Raw genomic sequence first — 18,254 nt, forward strand, 5'->3', positions numbered from 1 at the left:
AGGTAGCTAGCTGTAGGGGGTAGACAGATGTCTGCAGGTAGCTAGCTGTAGGGGTAGAGAGATGTCTGCAGGTAGCTAGCTGTAGGGGGTAGAGATGTCTGCAGGTAGCTAGCTGTAGAGAGATGTCTGCAGGTAGCTAGCTGTAGGGGGTAGAGAGATGTCAGCAGGTAGCTAGCTGTAGAGAGATGTCTGCAGGTAGAGAGCTGCAGGTAGCTAGCTGTAGGGGGTAGAGAGATGTCTGCAGGTAGCTAGCTGTAGGGGGTAGAGAGATGTCTGCAGGTAGCTAGCTGTAGGGGGTAGAGAGATGTCTGCAGGTAGCTAGCTGTAGGGGGTAGAGAGATGTCTGCAGGTAGCTAGCTGTAGGGGGTAGACAGATGTCTGCAGGTAGCTAGCTGTAGGGGGTAGAGAGATGTCTGCAGGTAGCTAGCTGTGGAGAGATGTCTGCAGGTAGCTAGCTGTGGAGAGATGTCTGCAGGTAGCTAGCTGTAGGGGGTAGACAGATGTCTGCAGGTAGCTAGCTGTAGGGGGTAGAGAGATGTCTGCAGGTAGCTAGCTGTAGAGAGATGTCTGCAGGTAGCTAGCTGTAGAGAGATGTCTGCAGGTAGCTAGCTGTAGGGGTAGAGAGATGTCTGCAGGTAGCTAGCTGTAGGGGGTAGAGAGATGTCTGCAGGTAGCTAGCTGTAGGGGGTAGAGAGATGTCTGCAGGTAGCTAGCTGTAGGGGTAGAGAGATGTCTGCAGGTAGCTAGCTGTAGGGGTAGAGAGATGTCTAGCTAGCAGGAGAGCTAGCTGTAGAGAGATGTCTGCAGGTAGCTGCTAGGGGGTAGAGAGATGTCTGCAGGTAGCTAGCTGTAGGGGGAGAGATGTCTGCAGGTAGCTAGCTGTAGGGGTAGAGAGATGTCTGCAGGTAGCTAGCTGTAGAGAGATGTCTGCAGGTAGCTAGCTGTAGAGAGATGTCTGCAGGTAGCTAGCTGTAGGGGGTAGAGAGATGTCTGCAGGTAGCTAGCTGTAGAGAGATGTCTGCAGGTAGCTAGCTGTAGGGGGAGAGATGTCTGCAGGTAGCTAGCTGTAGGGGGTAGACAGATGTCTGCAGGTAGCTAGCTGTAGGGGGTAGAGAGATGTCTGCAGGTAGCTAGCTGTAGAGAGATGTCTGCAGGTAGCTAGCTGTAGAGAGATGTCTGCAGGTAGCTAGCTGTAGGGGGTAGACAGATGTCTGCAGGTAGCTAGCTGTAGGGGGTAGAGAGATGTCTGCAGGTAGCTAGCTGTAGAGAGATGTCTGCAGGTAGCTAGCTGTAGGGGGTAGACAGATGTCTGCAGGTAGCTAGCTGTAGGGGGTAGACAGATGTCTGCAGGAGCTAGCTGTAGGGGGTAGAGAGATGTCTGCAGGTAGCTAGCTGTAGAGAGATGTCTGCAGGTAGCTAGCTGTAGGGGGTAGACAGATGTCTGCAGGTAGCTAGCTGTAGGGGGTAGAGAGATGTCTGCAGGTAGCTAGCTGTAGGGGGTAGAGAGATGTCTGCAGGTAGCTAGCTGTAGGGGGTAGAGAGATGTCTGCAGGTAGCTAGCTGTAGGGGGTAGAGAGATGTCTGCAGGTAGCTAGCTGTAGGGGGTAGAGAGATGTCTGCAGGGAGTCTGCAGGTAGCTAGCTGTAGGGGGTAGAGAGATGTCTTTAGATGTCTCCTACTCAGTGAGGAAGCAGGAATGAGGTCTTCAGAGGGATTATTAAAACATTAAAGAGCTCTGTGGCTATCTGTCTCAGTGTATTCTCACAAGTCTTCATCATACTGTTAAATACGCCTGTCTGGGTGTCTGTGTGGCTGCTGGGAACATATCCCGTTGAGTAGGACAGACAGGACAGCCTTAAGGGATGAGATGCAGTCAGAGAGGTGAAAGGAGGTCTGGGGAGGCGGGACATTAGCCATGACTGACAGCTCAGTTAGGGAAAAGCTGTGAGATTGTTCTCTGAACAGCATCATAGCTCTCTTCTCTCACTTTGTCTTTGTCTTTTCACCCCTACCTCTCCATCCCTTCCTCTGTATTTCTCTTTCTCTCTCCCCTGTTCTCTCTCACGTTCTCTTGTCTGTCACACAATGTTGTCAAATCAAATCAAATTTGACTTGTCACCTACACATGGTTAGCAGATGTTAATGCGAATGTAGCGAAATGCTTGTGCTTCTAGTTCCGACCATGCAGTAATATCTAACGAGTAATCTAACCTAACAATTTCACAACTACCTTATACACACAAGTGTAAAAGAATGAATAAGAATATGTACATAAAAATATATGAATGAGCGATGGCCGAACGTCATAGGCTAGATGCAGTAGATGGTATAGAGTCCAGTATATACATATGAGATGAGTAATGTAGGGTATGAAAACATATAAAGTAGCATTGTTTAAAGTGACTAGTGATATATTTATTACATCAATTTTTTCATTATTAAAGTGGCTAGAGATGAGTCACTATGTTGGCAGCAGCCACTCAATGTTCGTGATGGCTGTTTAACAGTCTGAGATAGCCTTGAGATAGAAGCTGTTCAGTCTCTCGGACCCTGCATTGATGCACCTGTACTGACCTCACCTTGGCGGGGTGAACAGGCAGTGGCTCGGGTGGTTGTTGTCCTTGATGATATTTATGGCCTTCCTGTGACATTGGGTTGTGTAGGTGTCCTGAAGGGCAGGTAGTTTGCCCCCGGTGATGCGTTGTGCAGACCTCACTACCCTCTGAAGAGCCTTACGGTTGTGGGCGGAGCAGTTGCCGTACCAGGCGGTGATACAGCCCGACAGGATGCTCTCGATTGTGCATCTGTAAAAGTGTGTGTGTTTTTGGTGGCAAGCCAAATTTCTTCAGCCTCCTGAGGTTGAAGAGGCGATGTTAGGCCTTCTTCACCACGCTGTCTGTGTGGGTGGACCATTTCAGTTTGTCCGTGATGTGTACACCGAGGAACTTAAAACTTTCCACCTTCTCCACTACTGTCCGGTCGATGTGGATAGGGGGGGCTCCCTCTGCTGTTTCCTGAAGTCCACGATCATCTCCTTTGTTTTGTTGACATTGAGTGTGAGGTTATTTTCCTGACATCACACTATTCCTCTTGTCCAGATGGGTTAGGGCAGTGTGATTGCGTCGTCCGTGGACCTATTGGGGCGGTAAGCAAATTGAAGTGGGTCTAGGGTGTCAGGTAGGGTGGAGGTGATATGGTCCTTGACTAGTCTCTCAAAGCACTTCATGATGACAGAAGTGAGTGCTACGGAGCGATAGTCATTTAGCTTAGTTACCTTAGCTTTCTTGGGAACAGGAACAATGGTGGCCCTCTTGAAGCATGTGGGAACAGCAGACTGGGATAAGGATTTATTGAATATGTCCGTAAACACACCAGCCAGGGAAACAAAGTTGCCAGGGGGTGTTGGAGCATAATCAGATAACAGTTTAATCACTGGGACCAAGACTACAGCTCTTCAGATAGTGCCATAGACACGGCATCTATGCTGTGCAAACGTACAAGGCTAGTCAAGCCTAGCACTGAAGCAGTGATAAGCACCATAGCCACTATAGCTGCTAGGATACAATATATCTAGCACCCTAATTAAAATCCAATAGCGGAATTCATGAATGACTCAGCAGCTTGGAACAGTGAGAAACAGTTGGGAGCAGTCCACAGTCCACAGTGCTCTGTAATAGTTCTAAAACTGGCCTAGTGCTCTGTAATAGTACTCAAACTGGCCTAGTGCTCCATAACAGTTCTCAAATAAGCCTAGTGCTTTATAATAGTTCTCAAACTACCCTAGTGCTCTATAATAGTTCTCAAACTGGCCTAGTGCTCTGTAATAGTTATCAAACATGCCTAGTGCTCTAGAATAGTGCTATATAATAGTTCTCAAACTAGCCTAGTGCTCTATAATTGTCCTCAAACTGGCCTAGTGCTCTAGAATAGTTCTCTAGAATAGTTCTCTAGAATAGTTCTCTAGAATAGTTCTCAAACTGTCTTAGTGCTCTATAATAGTTAACAAACTGGCCTAATGCTCTATAATAGTCATCAAACTGGCCAAGTGCTCTTGAATAGTTCTCAAATTGGCCTAGTGCTCTAGAATAGTTCTCAAATTAGCCAAGTGCTCTAGAATAGTTCTCAAATTAGCCAAGTGCTCTAGAATAGTTATCAAACTGGCCTAGTGCTCTAGAATAGTTCTCTATAATAGTTCTCAAACTAGCCTAGTGCTCTATAATAGTCCTCAAACTGGCCTAGTGCTCTATGATAGTTCTCAAACTGGCTTAGTGCTCTAGAATAGTTCTCTAGAATAGTCCTCAAACTGGCCTAGTGCTCTAGAATAGTTCTCTAGAATAGACCTCAAACTGGCCTAGTGCTCTAGAATAATTCTCTAGAATAGTTCTCGAACTGGCCTAGTGCTCTAGAATAGTTCTCAAACTGGCCTAGTGCTCTAGAATAGTGGTCTATGATAGTTCTCAAACTGGCTTAGTACTCTAGAATAGTTCTCTAGAATAGTCCTCAAACTGGCCTAGTGCTCTAGAATAGTTCTCTAGAATAGTCCTCAAACTGGCTTAGTGCTCTAGATTAATTCTCTATAATATTCTCAAACTGGCCTTGTGCTCTAGAATAGTTCTCTAGAATAGTTCTCAAACTGGCCTAGTGCTCTAGAATAGTTCTCTATAATAGTCCTCAAACTGGCCTAGTGCTCTAGAATAGTTCTCTAGAATAGTCCTCAAACTGGCCTAGTGCTCTAGAATAATTCTCTAGAATATTCTCAAACTGGCCTTGTGCTCTAGAATAGTTCTCTATAATAGTCCTCAAACTGGCCTAGTGCTCTGGAATAGTTCTCTAGAATAGTTCTCAAACTGGCCTAGTGCTCTAGAATAGTTCTCTATAATAGACCTCAAACTGGCCTAGTGCTCTAGAATAGTTCTCAAACTGGCCTAGTGTTCTAGAATAGTTCTCTATAATACTCCTCAAACGGGCCTAGTACTCTTGAATAGTTCTCAAACTGGCCTAGTGCTCTATGATAGTTCTCAAACTGGCCTACATGCCTACTTCTACTACCACTCTAATCCCCCGTGACATGCCATGCCATGACAGCTCGCTGGTCACCATAGCATCTCCCACCTGTAGCACACGCTCCAGCAGGTATATATCTCTAGTCACCCCCAAAACCAATTCTTTCTTTGGCCGCCTCTCCTTCCAGTTCTCTGCTGCCAATGACTGGAACGAACTACAAAAATCTCTGAAACTGGAAACACTTATCTCCCTCACTAGCTTTAAGCACCAACTGTCAGAGCAGCTCACAGATTACTGCACCTGTACATAACCCACCTATAATTTAGCCCAAACAACTACCTCTTTCCCCACTGTATTTAATTTATTTATTTTGCTCCTTTGCACCCCATTATTTTTATTTCTACTTTGCACATTCTTCCATTGCAAAACTACCATTCCAGTGTTTTACTTGCTATATTGTATTTACTTTGCCACCATGGCCTTTTTTGCCTTTACCTCCCTTCTCACCTCATTTGCTCACATTGTATATAGACTTGTTTATACTGTATTATTGACTGTATGTTTGTTTTACTCCATGTGTAACTCTGTGTCGTTGTATCTGTCGAACTGCTTTGCTTTATCTTGGCCAGGTCGCAATTGTAAATGACAACTTGTTCTCAACTTGCCTACCTGGTTAAATAAAGGTGAAATAAAATAAAAATAAATAAATAAATGCCACTGCCACTGACTGTCGCCACTGACTGTCGCCACTGACTGTCGCCACTGACTGTCATGACTGCTGTCCCTGCGCTGCCGGGAAACCGCTGCCAAACCACATCTGTACTCACACACACACACACACCGTCCACACTGCCTGACTGTGGCTGAGAAGCACTATCTTTCTCTGTAGACTGGCTGAGAGGTGAGCTAGAGTTCTGTCTGTTTATTCATGGAATGGAAGCACATTCCTGGAATGAAGTGTGACGATTAAAGGGTTTGATGATTATAATGCCAACCTTCCAACGTGCTCTTTCTCTATTTCTCTCTCTCACCCTCCTCTCTCTCTTTTTCTGTTTCTCTTTTTATCTCTCTGTCTCTCTCTCTCGGTCTATCACGGTCTCTTTCAGTCGCTCTGTCTCTCTCGGTCTCTCTCTCACTGTCTCACTTTTCTCCTTGTGATGATATTATGGTAATGCATAGTGTGCTTATGCTTCTTATGTGTACTTATGCACAGTGATCTCTTACCTAGTCCTGCTGTGTGTGTGTCCTCTCTTCCTAGACACGCCCTGCAGCTGAATGTGATTGCGACGCAGCAGCTCCTGAGTCTGGCTCAGCAGATGCACCACCTCCAGGCCTTCATCCACATCTCCACAGCCTACGCCAACTGCAACCGCAGGCACATCGACGAGATCATCTACCCACCGCCTGTAGAACCCAAGAAGCTCATCGACTCCCTGGAGTGAGTAGTGTGATGTCAACTTTCTGCACCCGAGTTGAGGGTGGGGTTGCTGCTATTACGACTCCATCTATTCAGGAAGTTAATTCATTTGCAAATTTCATGCATTGAAAATATGCTCAGTGAAGATAAATGGCACATAGACCTGGATTCAATCAGATCAAGCTTTAACCGGCGAGAGCCAACACCCACATAGCTGATGTTTTGGCGCAGTCGGAGGTGGAACTACGTTGTACCTGTCACATCGGTGAGCAGCTGCTCTTGTGATCATTGTCACAATGCCACACCTGTCCCACTCGCGTTGGAAGTTCAGAACGAGAAAATGTCTGCTTTAGGTATAATGTCGGGAGCTGCTTGTGGATTTGACAGCTCTAACGCTGTTCCACCAAACAACTGCTATGCTGGTGTCGACTAGCGCAGATCTGATAGAATCTAGCCCTTAGTTAGATAAATGACAGTATATTCATTGAATTTCAATGAATCTCCTGAATGAACTGATTGAAATGGAATTGAACCGAACCAAGGGTGCTGTCAAGTCCACACCACCTTGTGCCATTTCCAACTAATGATTATAAATACCATCACAGACAGCTATCAGAATGAATGATGTTTCGTCTATCTACACAAAATGCCAACTTTACTTCAATCCTGGCATGTGTCCTGTACCATTGTGATGTGAGTCTAATTGTGAGTGTTCTCTTGTGTCTGTGACTGCAGGTGGATGGAGGACAGCATTGTCCGTGACATCACACCGCGCCTCATCGGGGAGCGCCCCAACACCTACACCTACACCAAAGCCCTGGCAGAGTGCGTGGTTCAGAGGGAGAGCAGCAAGCTCAGCATCGGCATCATCAGACCCTCCATAGTGGGAGCCAGCTGGCAGGAGCCTTTCCCTGTGAGTACCGTTACCATAGAGATACGGTATCATATACATACATCATTCTGTGAGACTTGATTACTCTATTGGGCATTGGCTCTGGATAGCTGGCAGCAATACATTCAATAGATGATCAATAGATACATGGATCACATTCTGTATGTAGTCTGTGGACGTTAAACAGAGTATTGACTGGTCAGCAAGATAAGTATATCAGAAGAAGTGTGATTGGCTGAGCCACCTGACTGACTGTATGTAGAACTTTCACTGTGATGGTAAAAGGGCGCAGTCAAAATCCTGTCAATTCTCACACCATCATGTCCTGCTGTGGTGCCAAATGGATGGGAATTAGCGATCGATCGCTGTAACAGTACACTGGTCAATATATCGCCCCTGTGTACAGTCAGACTTAAAGGGGGATTGGCGGTGTAATGGTGAGTAATGGTTGTATTAGGGTTGGACCAAGACAGGTGTGTTCTTATGGTTCAGAAAGTCCGGCTTGGCTAGATTCCAGGACTCGAAGAGGAGCATCCCTGACCCCAACAGCTGGGTAGGCGATGTGAGGGGGGCAAGGAAGGGGCGATGGGGAAAGGGAAGGGGTACTGCCAGTGCTGAAACCGGAGAGCCTCTGAATGTCTCCTACTAGATAGGTCACTGAAAAGCAACTGTAGGTTAATGGAAAGGCCACTTTGAAAGTGCAGTAAACAATCAATCAATATAATGTATTTTATAACGGCCTTTTGACATCAGCAGTTGTCCCTAGAAAGGCAGGAACCTAGGGAGAAAGCTAGCTAGGAACCAACTTCCGAGGGGTGGCCAGTCCTCTTCTGGATGTGCAGGGTGATGGTACTTTCATGAGTAAGCTGCTTTTTATTTTCTAATCTGTCCGGCTGTTGTAGTGTAGGATAACATCTTAGCGTAAAGATTCCACAGCGTTTAGCGTTATAATCTCACTTAGCATAGCGGCAGATGGACATATTAAAGCCTTTTAAAAATAAATGTAGACTTTATTGCTGCTTAAAATTTGGAGGAGCAATGGGAGGATGGTGTTCAACATTTCATCATTTTCATGACTATAATATTCGTCAAAGTTCTTTCCCCCAAATCAAATTCAGGTGACATGCTTACTTTATTTTCCAACAGGAATATTATTTGAACGTCTGAGGCTTCATGAATTCACACAGAAAAAGACCAAAGATCTAGAAGACGAAAAAATGATTATAAGAGTATAATACACTTTTAAACAGCACGAAGTATATTCACAGAAAACGACTACATATCCCCAGGGCTGTATTTAGTTTTCTGGGACTAACTTTTGAACAGTGTAGGATCCAGAGCCAGTGGGTGTAGAAGTGGAGATGGGCCAGGCCTGGCGGCAAAACAGCCAAAAGATCACGTATTACCAGTTTATTGCACTGGCAGCTCGAGACCGTGGGAGCGACAAGGGAGGTGTGTGTGTGTGTGAGATTAACTTCCATCTCCATGTCCTCAGAACTCCGTTAAGTGTTAAAATGTCACTGGGGGCCAAAAATGGACTGGGACGGTGTGATAAGGACTCTTATCTGTCTGTCTGTCTGCACCAGATCATGTAGTCTTATCCTGTATTGACAAGCCACAGACAGACCCACACAAATAAGCCCAGTCTATTACCAATGTATTACCGGAGGGCTAATTGATGTGGACACTATGTTACTCTCCCTATCTCAATCTCACTCACCGTAGGTAGCTAGCTTAGCACACCACCGGAATGCTAACTCAGCAGATACACAACAATCTAATTGATGTTGCTGTTAGGAGGCTATTTGTAACTTGATGACGTTGCAGCAATGTTATAGCGGTGCTTGAATCTAGAATCCCTAATTGAAACAGTAACAAAGCGGACACCCTGCCTGTGTTTTGGTAAAAAGCTGAGGGATGGGCCTGGAGAAATGTAACCACTCTCAAATTTTATAGACAGAGCTATGGATGCAAGGACTGACCATCCATGATATTAAAGTTATAGTTTTGACTATGTTTTTAGGCTACACAATGTTTGTTTACATTTACAAACATGAAAGTAAAACAAGCTTGTATTTTGGGTTCTGATGGGGTACGACAGTTGAACTAAGCTCATGAGGCATTTATAAGGTATATTCTTCAAGAATCAATGGGTATATATCATTAATTTATACATCCAACTAAGGATTCCAGCTTTAACGGGGGGTACTTAGGGTTCTCTTTCATCTACGTCTCTATTCAGTCTGCATCGCTTTAGCGTTCCAGATTGCGAGATATACATTTTTAAGTACTTTCCGATTGAACAGACATATGCAGCATTTGACTGCATATGTCTAACGCGGGAACATTGCCTTTTACATTTAAATTACAGATTGAATAGAGCCCCTAATCTCTCATTACACTAATTTATTCCCTCCCTATTCTTCTGTCTCAGGGCTGGATTGACAACTTCAATGGACCAAGCGGAGTCTTCATCGCCGTAAGTACCAGCATATACTTATTACGTTGTAGTTTTCATATACTCATTTTGATGCCACTAGTTTAAACGATGATCAGGTGATGATGAGATGTGGTGGTAACCCTGTGTCCTGTCTGATCAGGCGGGGAAGGGCATCCTGCGCACCATGAGAGCCAACAACGATGCGGTGGCGGACCTCATCCCCGTGGACGTGGTCATCAACCTGACCCTGGCCGCTGGCTGGTACACGGCAGTGCACAGGTTAACTTTCCCCCCAGGTGGAATATGGTTTGACCAATGACTGTATGGTTTAACCCACACAAACAAACACCCCCCATATTGACCTGCAGGAAGTTCTCCTGTAAACCTACCATAGCCTAGTTTGTTCAAACACATCTCCCCAGCTCTACACCATTGACTGATGAAGAAGCCCAGTGTTTTCAATTGATGTGATGTGTTCATGGGCTCATTTTATAGATGTTTCCTAATGGACCCTCCCCTTTGATCCCTTTAACCCCTCTGACCTCCTCTCTCTGCTCCCTTGCAGACCCAAAGCAGCGCTGGTTTACAACTGCACAACGGGCGGCATCAACCCTTTCCACTGGGGAGAGATCGGTAGGTATCTGTCTGCCTGTTATAGTGACATCATTAATGCTTGTTCATCTGCCGCTGTGGCTTCCGTCCTCATAAATCAGTGTACTTCAGTAGTTGAAATCTTGGTCACATACACATGGTTAGCAAATGTTATTGCGAGTGTAGCGAAATGCTTGTGCGTCTAGTTACAACAGTGCAGCAATATCTAACAATTCCACAACTACCTAATACACACAAATCTAAGTAGGAATGAGAATATAAAGTAGGAATAAGAATATATAAATATGTGGTTGGTATAAAATACAGCATATACACATGGGATGAGTAATGCAAGATATGTAAACATTATTAAAGTGACATTATTAAAGTGACTAGTGATCCATTTGGTTGATGGTGTTGTCACTATACATCATACATTCCCACCGGGGATATGAAACGGTGGTTTTTCTGTCTGTCCTGGTTCTCCTAAATCATTTTGAATGGTGTAGCAGTGAGAAGCAGGTGGATAAATGATCTGTGTCATAATTAGATGCCCAGGGATTTGACAGTGGCGAGGGTCTACTGCCACCTTCTGGCAGCTAGTAGAACATTACTGAACCCCCACACTGTGTACATCTGTTTGACCTCACCACTCTGGATCTGCCCAAATGACAACTCCCATCAGCAGTAAAGCACAGTTGACCAAACAATAACAAGTAGAGGCAAAGTGTCATCATGAAATCATCACCCCCACCAGCATTTTGGTTGTGTTGGGAGCTCACCTCCCGGCCCATCATCTACAGTATATCCCAGTGATGAGATGAAATGGATGCATGCGGGCTGGGTATCTGTCAGGCTCAGATTAGCGCGGTAGCGGGCGACAGCCAGGGTCCCTATACTATCAGATTAGTGAATCTGCTCCTTTCACTCTGGGAAATTGCCACCAGATGGCTGGCAGTGGGATTAGGGCTCATCACTGTTATAAACCTGGGATAGTGGGCACTAATCTACCGGACCACATAAGAGCTAAGAATCAAGCTAATCAGACCCAGAAAGCTCCACTTTCTAGGGCAGAACAAATGTGATTGGTTGGATGAAAACTAAGTGGGTGGAGTTTACAGATGAGAGTCAAATAAAATAAATGCTTTCAGGGAGGTAGGTTGGAGGTGGATGGAGGGCGTTCAACATGGATTTTGACCCAAAAGGTTGCCAGTTCGAATCCTGGTTCTGAATTTTGATTTCCTTACCAAACAACTCATTACATTTCTAATCTTAGTTTTTTTTTTACTTTGACGGAACAGCATTAAATACATGAAAAAAATAAGTTGCTACCCTCCCCCCTACTAGCGCAGGGATTGGGACCAGAAGGTCACAGGATCTAATCTTGCTGATGTCCTTTTTCAAAAAATGTATATTTGTGTTACCTTTCCCTAGCAAAGATCACTCAGCACCAAAACCATCTTTCAACTCTTGTTAGTGGGGCTGGAGAATATTCACTGTGACCGAGATTCAATAACATCACCCGTTGTCAGCTATGCACCTTGTAAAGGCAGTGCTCAAGGTAAACATAGCATGTTCTCCCTTTAAATGGCACATAACCAACAAATCACAATCAGATAGAATCTTGGCTAAAAAATATTTAATCCCTTCCCAAAATATTGTTCTACTTAGAGTTAAGATCTTAGAACAAATGATGGAGCGTTGATCATCCACAGAAATGGGCTGGAGCACGGTGTGGCTTTGATTCTTCGAAGGGTCATGTGTGGCACGTGGTCACAGAGCATTTTGTACTTAAATCCAAGACACTCCATTTAGGATGAGATGTATTCATTTGTAGATGTCTCATTTCATGAATTGAAAATCTTACAGCATGGTTAAGAATTTGCAAAACATCCCTTATGAAAAAAGATTGCAATTGGGCTAGAGTATAAATGCAGCAATTACTGCATCCAAAATACCACAGTTGACTGCAGTTACTGTAAGGGATATATTGCATTCCAATTGGTTGTGGCTAACATTAGCTAGATGACTAACGCTAATGAGGCAAAGGGGGGGGGGGGGGGGGGTGTTAAGGTTAGCCAACATGCTAAGTATTGTAGTTGCTAATTAGCTAAAATGGTCTGTGAGGAGATTAGAACACACAACCTTTGGGTTGCTAAACAGTCTACTTAAGGCAAAAAACATGTAATAAAGAGTGTCGCCCGGACTTACGTTTACTGTGTTACATCTAGTCTGGGTATAATGGAAGGTGAAGGGGCGGTACTACAACATAATAGACAAGGGTTTAACCAATAAAAATGGTTCTCTATTTTGTAGTTAATAAACCAAAGATGTATAAAAGTCTTTACAACAAATAAAATGCTGGGCAGGTGGTAAAAGTCCAGAGTTCAATGACAGGAGATAATTTCTCAAGTCTTCCTCGCCATTCTCCAGTAGTCATTGCTGGCCAGCCTCCATTAGCATAGTAGAGGGCTGGGTAGCCAGGATCTGTCCTTTACTCCATTGCAATGAGGTTGGCTTCAGACAACCAAGGTTCACATCATGGGCTGCAGGCTTCAATCACCAGAGTGGTCTTGGAGGGGTATCACAGCTGTAGGGGATGGGCCCAGTCTACTTGGACCTCTGCCTCATTTTTCACCTTTAACGCTTCAGCCTGCGCATACGGTTCTTTCTCCACTTGGCTCTCATCTTGTGGAGATGTTTCAAAAGTGATGATCAACTTGAAAACAAAAAACAAAAACAGTTAGAGGGAATAAATTAAATGGGAAAGCCTCAAAATGACAAAACTACAACTCAACAGGAGAGCGCTACCCTCTGGATTACCCCTGATAGTCTTCTACACAGGAGAGAGCTACCCTCGGGCTTACCCCAGATAGTCTTCTACACAGGAGAGAGCTACCCTCGGGATTACCCCTGATAGTCTTCTACACAGGAGAGAGCTACCCTCGGGCTTACCCCTGATAGTCTTCTACACAGGAGAGAGCTACCCTCGGGCTAACCCCAGATAGTCTTCTACACAGGAGGAACTAACCTCGTAAGCCTGTTCACTTCTTTATAGAGGCTGGTAAGGTCACGACTCTTCAAAAGAAAGCACACAGGAACAAATTCACACCAGTATCACCCACTGGTTCTTTCACTAGCTGTTCCCCAGCAGTTTTACCTTGGTCTGAGCAGCCTTGATTGCAGCCAGGTGGGGAAGGTATGCAGCTGCTGTGAATGAGGTCATTAGTGCAACAGAAAACCACACCCCTGGATACATCCCAATTCTCTAATTTTGTGGCTAAGATGTGAAAGGCACGTCCTTAACGTTACTCCTCTTAAAATGCCACAACAGAATAGAGCTGTAAGATAGGGATGTCAGCTCTAAGCCACAGATTCCTTCACATTTTTAACTGCTTTGTATTTTCTCTCTCAGAGCACCATGTGATGTCCAGTTTCAAGAGGAACCCTCTGGAGCAGGCTTTCAGAAGGCCCAACGCCAACATCACCTCCAACTACCTGATGAACCAGTATTGGGTCCTGGTCAGCCACAAGTTCCCTGCCCTCATCTACGACCTCTACCTGAGACTGTCTGGACAGAAACCCCAGTAAGGTTACTAATGTCCTGACAATCAGCATTATTTACATTTACATTCACTAGACCATTGTTCGGTCTATGAAAATTGAACTACCTACTTGTTTTCAACCCAATCAACAGTGTGATGTAAACATATATAAAATTATCTGAAATCAGTGTTTGCTGCATACAAGTGATCTTCAGTGAAACAAACATTACACTTGTGTTATAAACATACATGCAGCACATTTGGACTGAGATCCTCCATTCCGCTCTCTCTGTGTAGGATGATGCGTATCTTCAACCGGCTACACAAGGCCATCGGCCTGCTAGAGTACTTCAGCAGTCAGGACTGGGAGTGGAACTCCGAGAACATGAACATGCTGATGAGCCACCTCAGCCCTGAGGACAGGAAGGTACAGTAGACTCAGCATCCATCCTCTATGCACACACTATCTCCGCATGTTGATGTATATAGTCAAATGGTATGTTTTACACCTAGTAATGCCACCAAGCCATCATTTCAGCTCAAACAGATTTATTGATTAAGACAACAGGTTACTAATACTTACATCATTCATTTTCAGAGGGTTAAATTATAGATGTCCCATAATCGCCTGAATGTGACCATAATAGCCATGTCTTACCGCACATCAACATCCTAACTCTCTCCCCCAGACATTCAACTTTGACGTGCGTCAGCTGAACTGGCCAGAGTACATAGAGAACTACTGCATCGGCACCAAGAAGTACGTTCTGAATGAAGACATGTCCGACATCCCTGCAGCCAGGCAACACCTCAGGAAGTGAGTAGACTACTTACAGGGCTGACTGTGTTTGCTCCTGTCTTATTTTGAAGAAGGATGTAAATGAGTGTGTACTTCCAACTCCCTCCCTCCCTCCCTCAGGCTGAGGAACATCCGCTACACATTCAACACTCTACTGCTGGTCTTCATCTGGAGGGTGTTCATCGCCCGCTCTCAGATGGCTAGGAACATCTGGTACTTTGTGGTCAGCCTCTGCTTCAAGTTCCTCTCCTACTTCAGGGCCTCCAGCACACTTACCAACTGACCGTTGACAAGCTGAACGCCCTGCTCACCTCCTCAACCAGACCACACCCCTCAGACCTCCAGCAGCACCCAACCCCACTCCTCAACCACACCTCACACCCCTCAGACCTCCAGCAGCACCCAACCCCACTCCTCACCCCTCAGACCTCCAGCGGCACACAACTCCACTCCTCAACCAGACCACACCCCTCAGACCTCCAGCGGCACACAACCCCACTCCTCAACCAGACCACACCCCTCAGACCAGCAGCGGCACACAACCCCACTCCTCAACCAGACCACACCCCTCAGACCTCCAGCGGCACACAACCCCACTCCTCACCCAGACCACACCCCTCAGACCAGCAGCACACAACCCCACTCCTCAACCAGACACTGTTCCTTCTGACCCTGTTGTACATCATACAGTAAAACCACTATGTAAGTGTTCTTTCTTTTCTAACTACGTCTTTTCTTAAAGCGACAGATTACATGTGCAACAATAAACTCATTGTATACTCTCCCCACGTTTTTGCTCATAGTTTACGTCCTCCCCAACCCAGACACAATGTCATAGAAGATGATTTTTTTTGCATACTTGTCAGGCCTCCTCTCTTCTTCCATGGGCGAAGTGTTTTTACCTTGTATTGGTTTGTACTGACAGAATATTTGGGAACCTGTACTCTGTAGCGAGGCCAGCTAAGGATATCCGAGAGTAACTTCGGTGTTGATCACATTAAAGGCTTTATTCAATCTGTAAAGTTGAAGCGTTAGACTCTGTGATATAAATTAAAAAGGTCATTTCCAATTGAGCCATCACATGCAGCTTTTACCGTGAATACAGTCTGCAAAAGCAGGTACATTCCCTTTGTTTCAATCATGCCGTAAAGCTGAACTTCTGTGATGTGGATTGAATGGAGCCCTAAATCTTAACCACTGTAGAACTACAAACATCTGACCTGGTTGATGACTACTGAATATTGACATCGGTATGATTGACACAACGCATAAGACTCATTCTTTGTTTTACCGTTTGTCCACTTTTTACCTGTTTTGTACAGCAGTTTATTTTGAAACTAAGTTTACTATTTTTCATCTTTATAAATAATTGCATCAAACTAAGGCTTGTCTTATGTAAGTGGTACAGTGCATTCGGGAAAGTATTCAGACCCCTTGACTTTTTCCAAATGTTACATTACAGCCTTGTTCTAAAATTGATTAAATACATGTTTTTCCTCAATCTACACACACTACCTCATAATGACAAAGCGAAAACAGGTTTAGACATTTTTGCAAATTCATTAAATAAAAAACAAATACCCTATTTACACAAGTATTCAGACATTTGCTATGAGACTCGAAATTTAGCTCAGGTGCATCCTGTTTCCATTGATCATCCTTGAGATGTTTCTACAACTTGGAGTCCATCTGTGGTAAATTCAATTGATTGGACATGATTTGGAAAGGCACTCACCTGTCTAAGGTCCCACAGCTGACAGTGCACGTCAGAGCAAAAACCAAGCCATGAGGTCAAAGGAATTGTCCGTAGAGCTCCGAGACAGGATTGTGTCGAGGCACAGATCTGGGGAAGGGTACCAAAAGATTTCTGCAGCATTGAAGGTCCCGAAGAACACAGTGGCCTCCATCATAAATGGAAGAAGTTTGGAACCACCAAAACTCTTCCTAGAGCTGGCCGCCCAGCAATCACCACATCTGGAGGAAACCTGGCACCATCCCTACAGTGAAGCATGGTGGTGGCAGCATTATGCTGTGGGGATGTTTTTCAGCGGCAGGGACTGGGAGACTAGTCAGGATAGAAGGAAAGATGAACGGAGCAAAGTACAGAGATATCCTTGATGAAAAACCTGCTCCAGAGCGCTCAGGACATCAGACTGGGACAAAGGGTCACCTTCCAACAGGACAACAACTCTTAGGACACAGCAAAGACAATGCAGGAGTGGCTTAGGGACAAGTCTCAATGTCCGTGGCCCAGCCTTGAACCAGATCAAACATCTCTGAGGAGACCTGAAAATAGCTGTGCAGCGATGCTCCCATCCAACCTGACAGAGCTTGAGAGGACCTGCAGAGAAGAATGGGAGAAATTCCCCAAATACAGATGTGCCAAACTTGTAGCGTCATAACCAAGAAGACTCAAGGCTGTAATCGCTGCCAAAGGTGCTTCAACAAAGTACTGACTAAAGGGTCTGAATATTTATGTAAATGTGATACTTTGCTAAAATGTCTAAAATCCCTGTTTTTGCTTTCTCATTATGGGGTATTGTGTGTAGATTGAGGGGGGGGGGGACAATTTTAGAATAAGGCTGTAATGTAACAAAGTGTGGAAAAAGTCAAGGGGTCTGAATACTTTCCAAATGCTCTGTAGATGGTGATAGTATCGTATATAAGTGTGGAAGATGTGTAAATAGTTGAAGTTCTATATTATTTTTCTAGACTACCTAAGAGTAGTATTCCTGAGGGTTGATTCTGCAGGAGTCGGACTCTACCACAGCACCCCCCAGACTAGATCTGTAGTGTTACTTGTGGCAGACAGCAGTAGTCCAATTTTATTCGTTGATACAGCTATATACAGTATCTATGGTAGAAGTCTTGACTAAATGTACCCCAAATCCTCCCTCTGGAAAAACATGTTTATATGTGAGCCAGTAATGGTGTGCAACAATGGTGACCGTCCTTTCCTAAATTCAGTAAGGGACTATGAACCAAACGCACGCCAAATACAGAAAATGGCTTTTTCTGTACAATGAAGTTGTACAAAATGTCCTGCTTGTTACGGATCTTGGCATCTGTCATGTTGATAACAAAGCAATGTCTTTGTTATGATACATAGTGGAAGCAGAGCACTGTGGGTAGATCAGAGCTAACTGGGCAATGTTCTGTAAACTGCAACACTTATGACTGTTTATTTTGTTTCATTTTCCTTTTTCAAATGTAATTGGCAAATGTTAAATGACCCTCTATTTCTGCTCTGAAAACACTTTGTTTGGCAAAACATGAATAAACCAAAAGGCAACAAATTGGTCAGTGTGCTAATCATTCTGCTTCATACACTGCTGCCTCATGTAGAAAATAGATTTAGCCTACTTCCATGGCTGTGTTTATACAGGCAGCCCAATTCTGATCTTTTTTTCACTAATTGGTCTTTTGAGAGATTGGAAGTGATTGGTCAAAAGACCAATTAGTGGGAAAAAAGATCTGAAATGGACTGCCTGTGTAAGCGCAGGCTAAGAGCATGCACCATCACATAGTGGGATACCAAACAAGAGATTTAAATGAATGTAAAGTGT

General features: G+C 44.6%; 1 protein-coding gene across 6 annotated transcripts in view; it reads left to right on the forward strand.

Annotated features, from left to right (window-relative positions):
• Positions 1 to 17,984, forward strand: part of LOC115132992 (fatty acyl-CoA reductase 1-like) — an 89,857-nt gene extending 71,873 nt beyond the window's left edge. For all 6 annotated transcript variants that reach the window (XM_065021549.1, XM_065021547.1, XM_065021548.1 and 3 more), the window contains 9 exons: positions 6,263 to 6,442; positions 7,157 to 7,334; positions 9,748 to 9,792; positions 9,914 to 10,032; positions 10,319 to 10,386; positions 13,760 to 13,931; positions 14,187 to 14,316; positions 14,579 to 14,706; positions 14,809 to 17,984. In XM_065021549.1, the coding sequence (XP_064877621.1) occupies positions 6,263 to 6,442; positions 7,157 to 7,334; positions 9,748 to 9,792; positions 9,914 to 10,032; positions 10,319 to 10,386; positions 13,760 to 13,931; positions 14,187 to 14,316; positions 14,579 to 14,706; positions 14,809 to 14,971 (1,183 nt within the window). In that variant the 3' untranslated portion in view covers positions 14,972 to 17,984. The remainder of the gene's footprint in view (positions 1 to 6,262; positions 6,443 to 7,156; positions 7,335 to 9,747; positions 9,793 to 9,913; positions 10,033 to 10,318; positions 10,387 to 13,759; positions 13,932 to 14,186; positions 14,317 to 14,578; positions 14,707 to 14,808) is intronic.
• Positions 17,985 to 18,254: the final 270 nt, after the last annotated feature.

The sequence above is a fragment of the Oncorhynchus nerka genome, linkage group LG8 (genome assembly GCF_034236695.1).
Source record: "Oncorhynchus nerka isolate Pitt River linkage group LG8, Oner_Uvic_2.0, whole genome shotgun sequence".
In the NCBI taxonomy this organism is placed as follows: Eukaryota; Metazoa; Chordata; class Actinopteri; order Salmoniformes; family Salmonidae; genus Oncorhynchus; species Oncorhynchus nerka.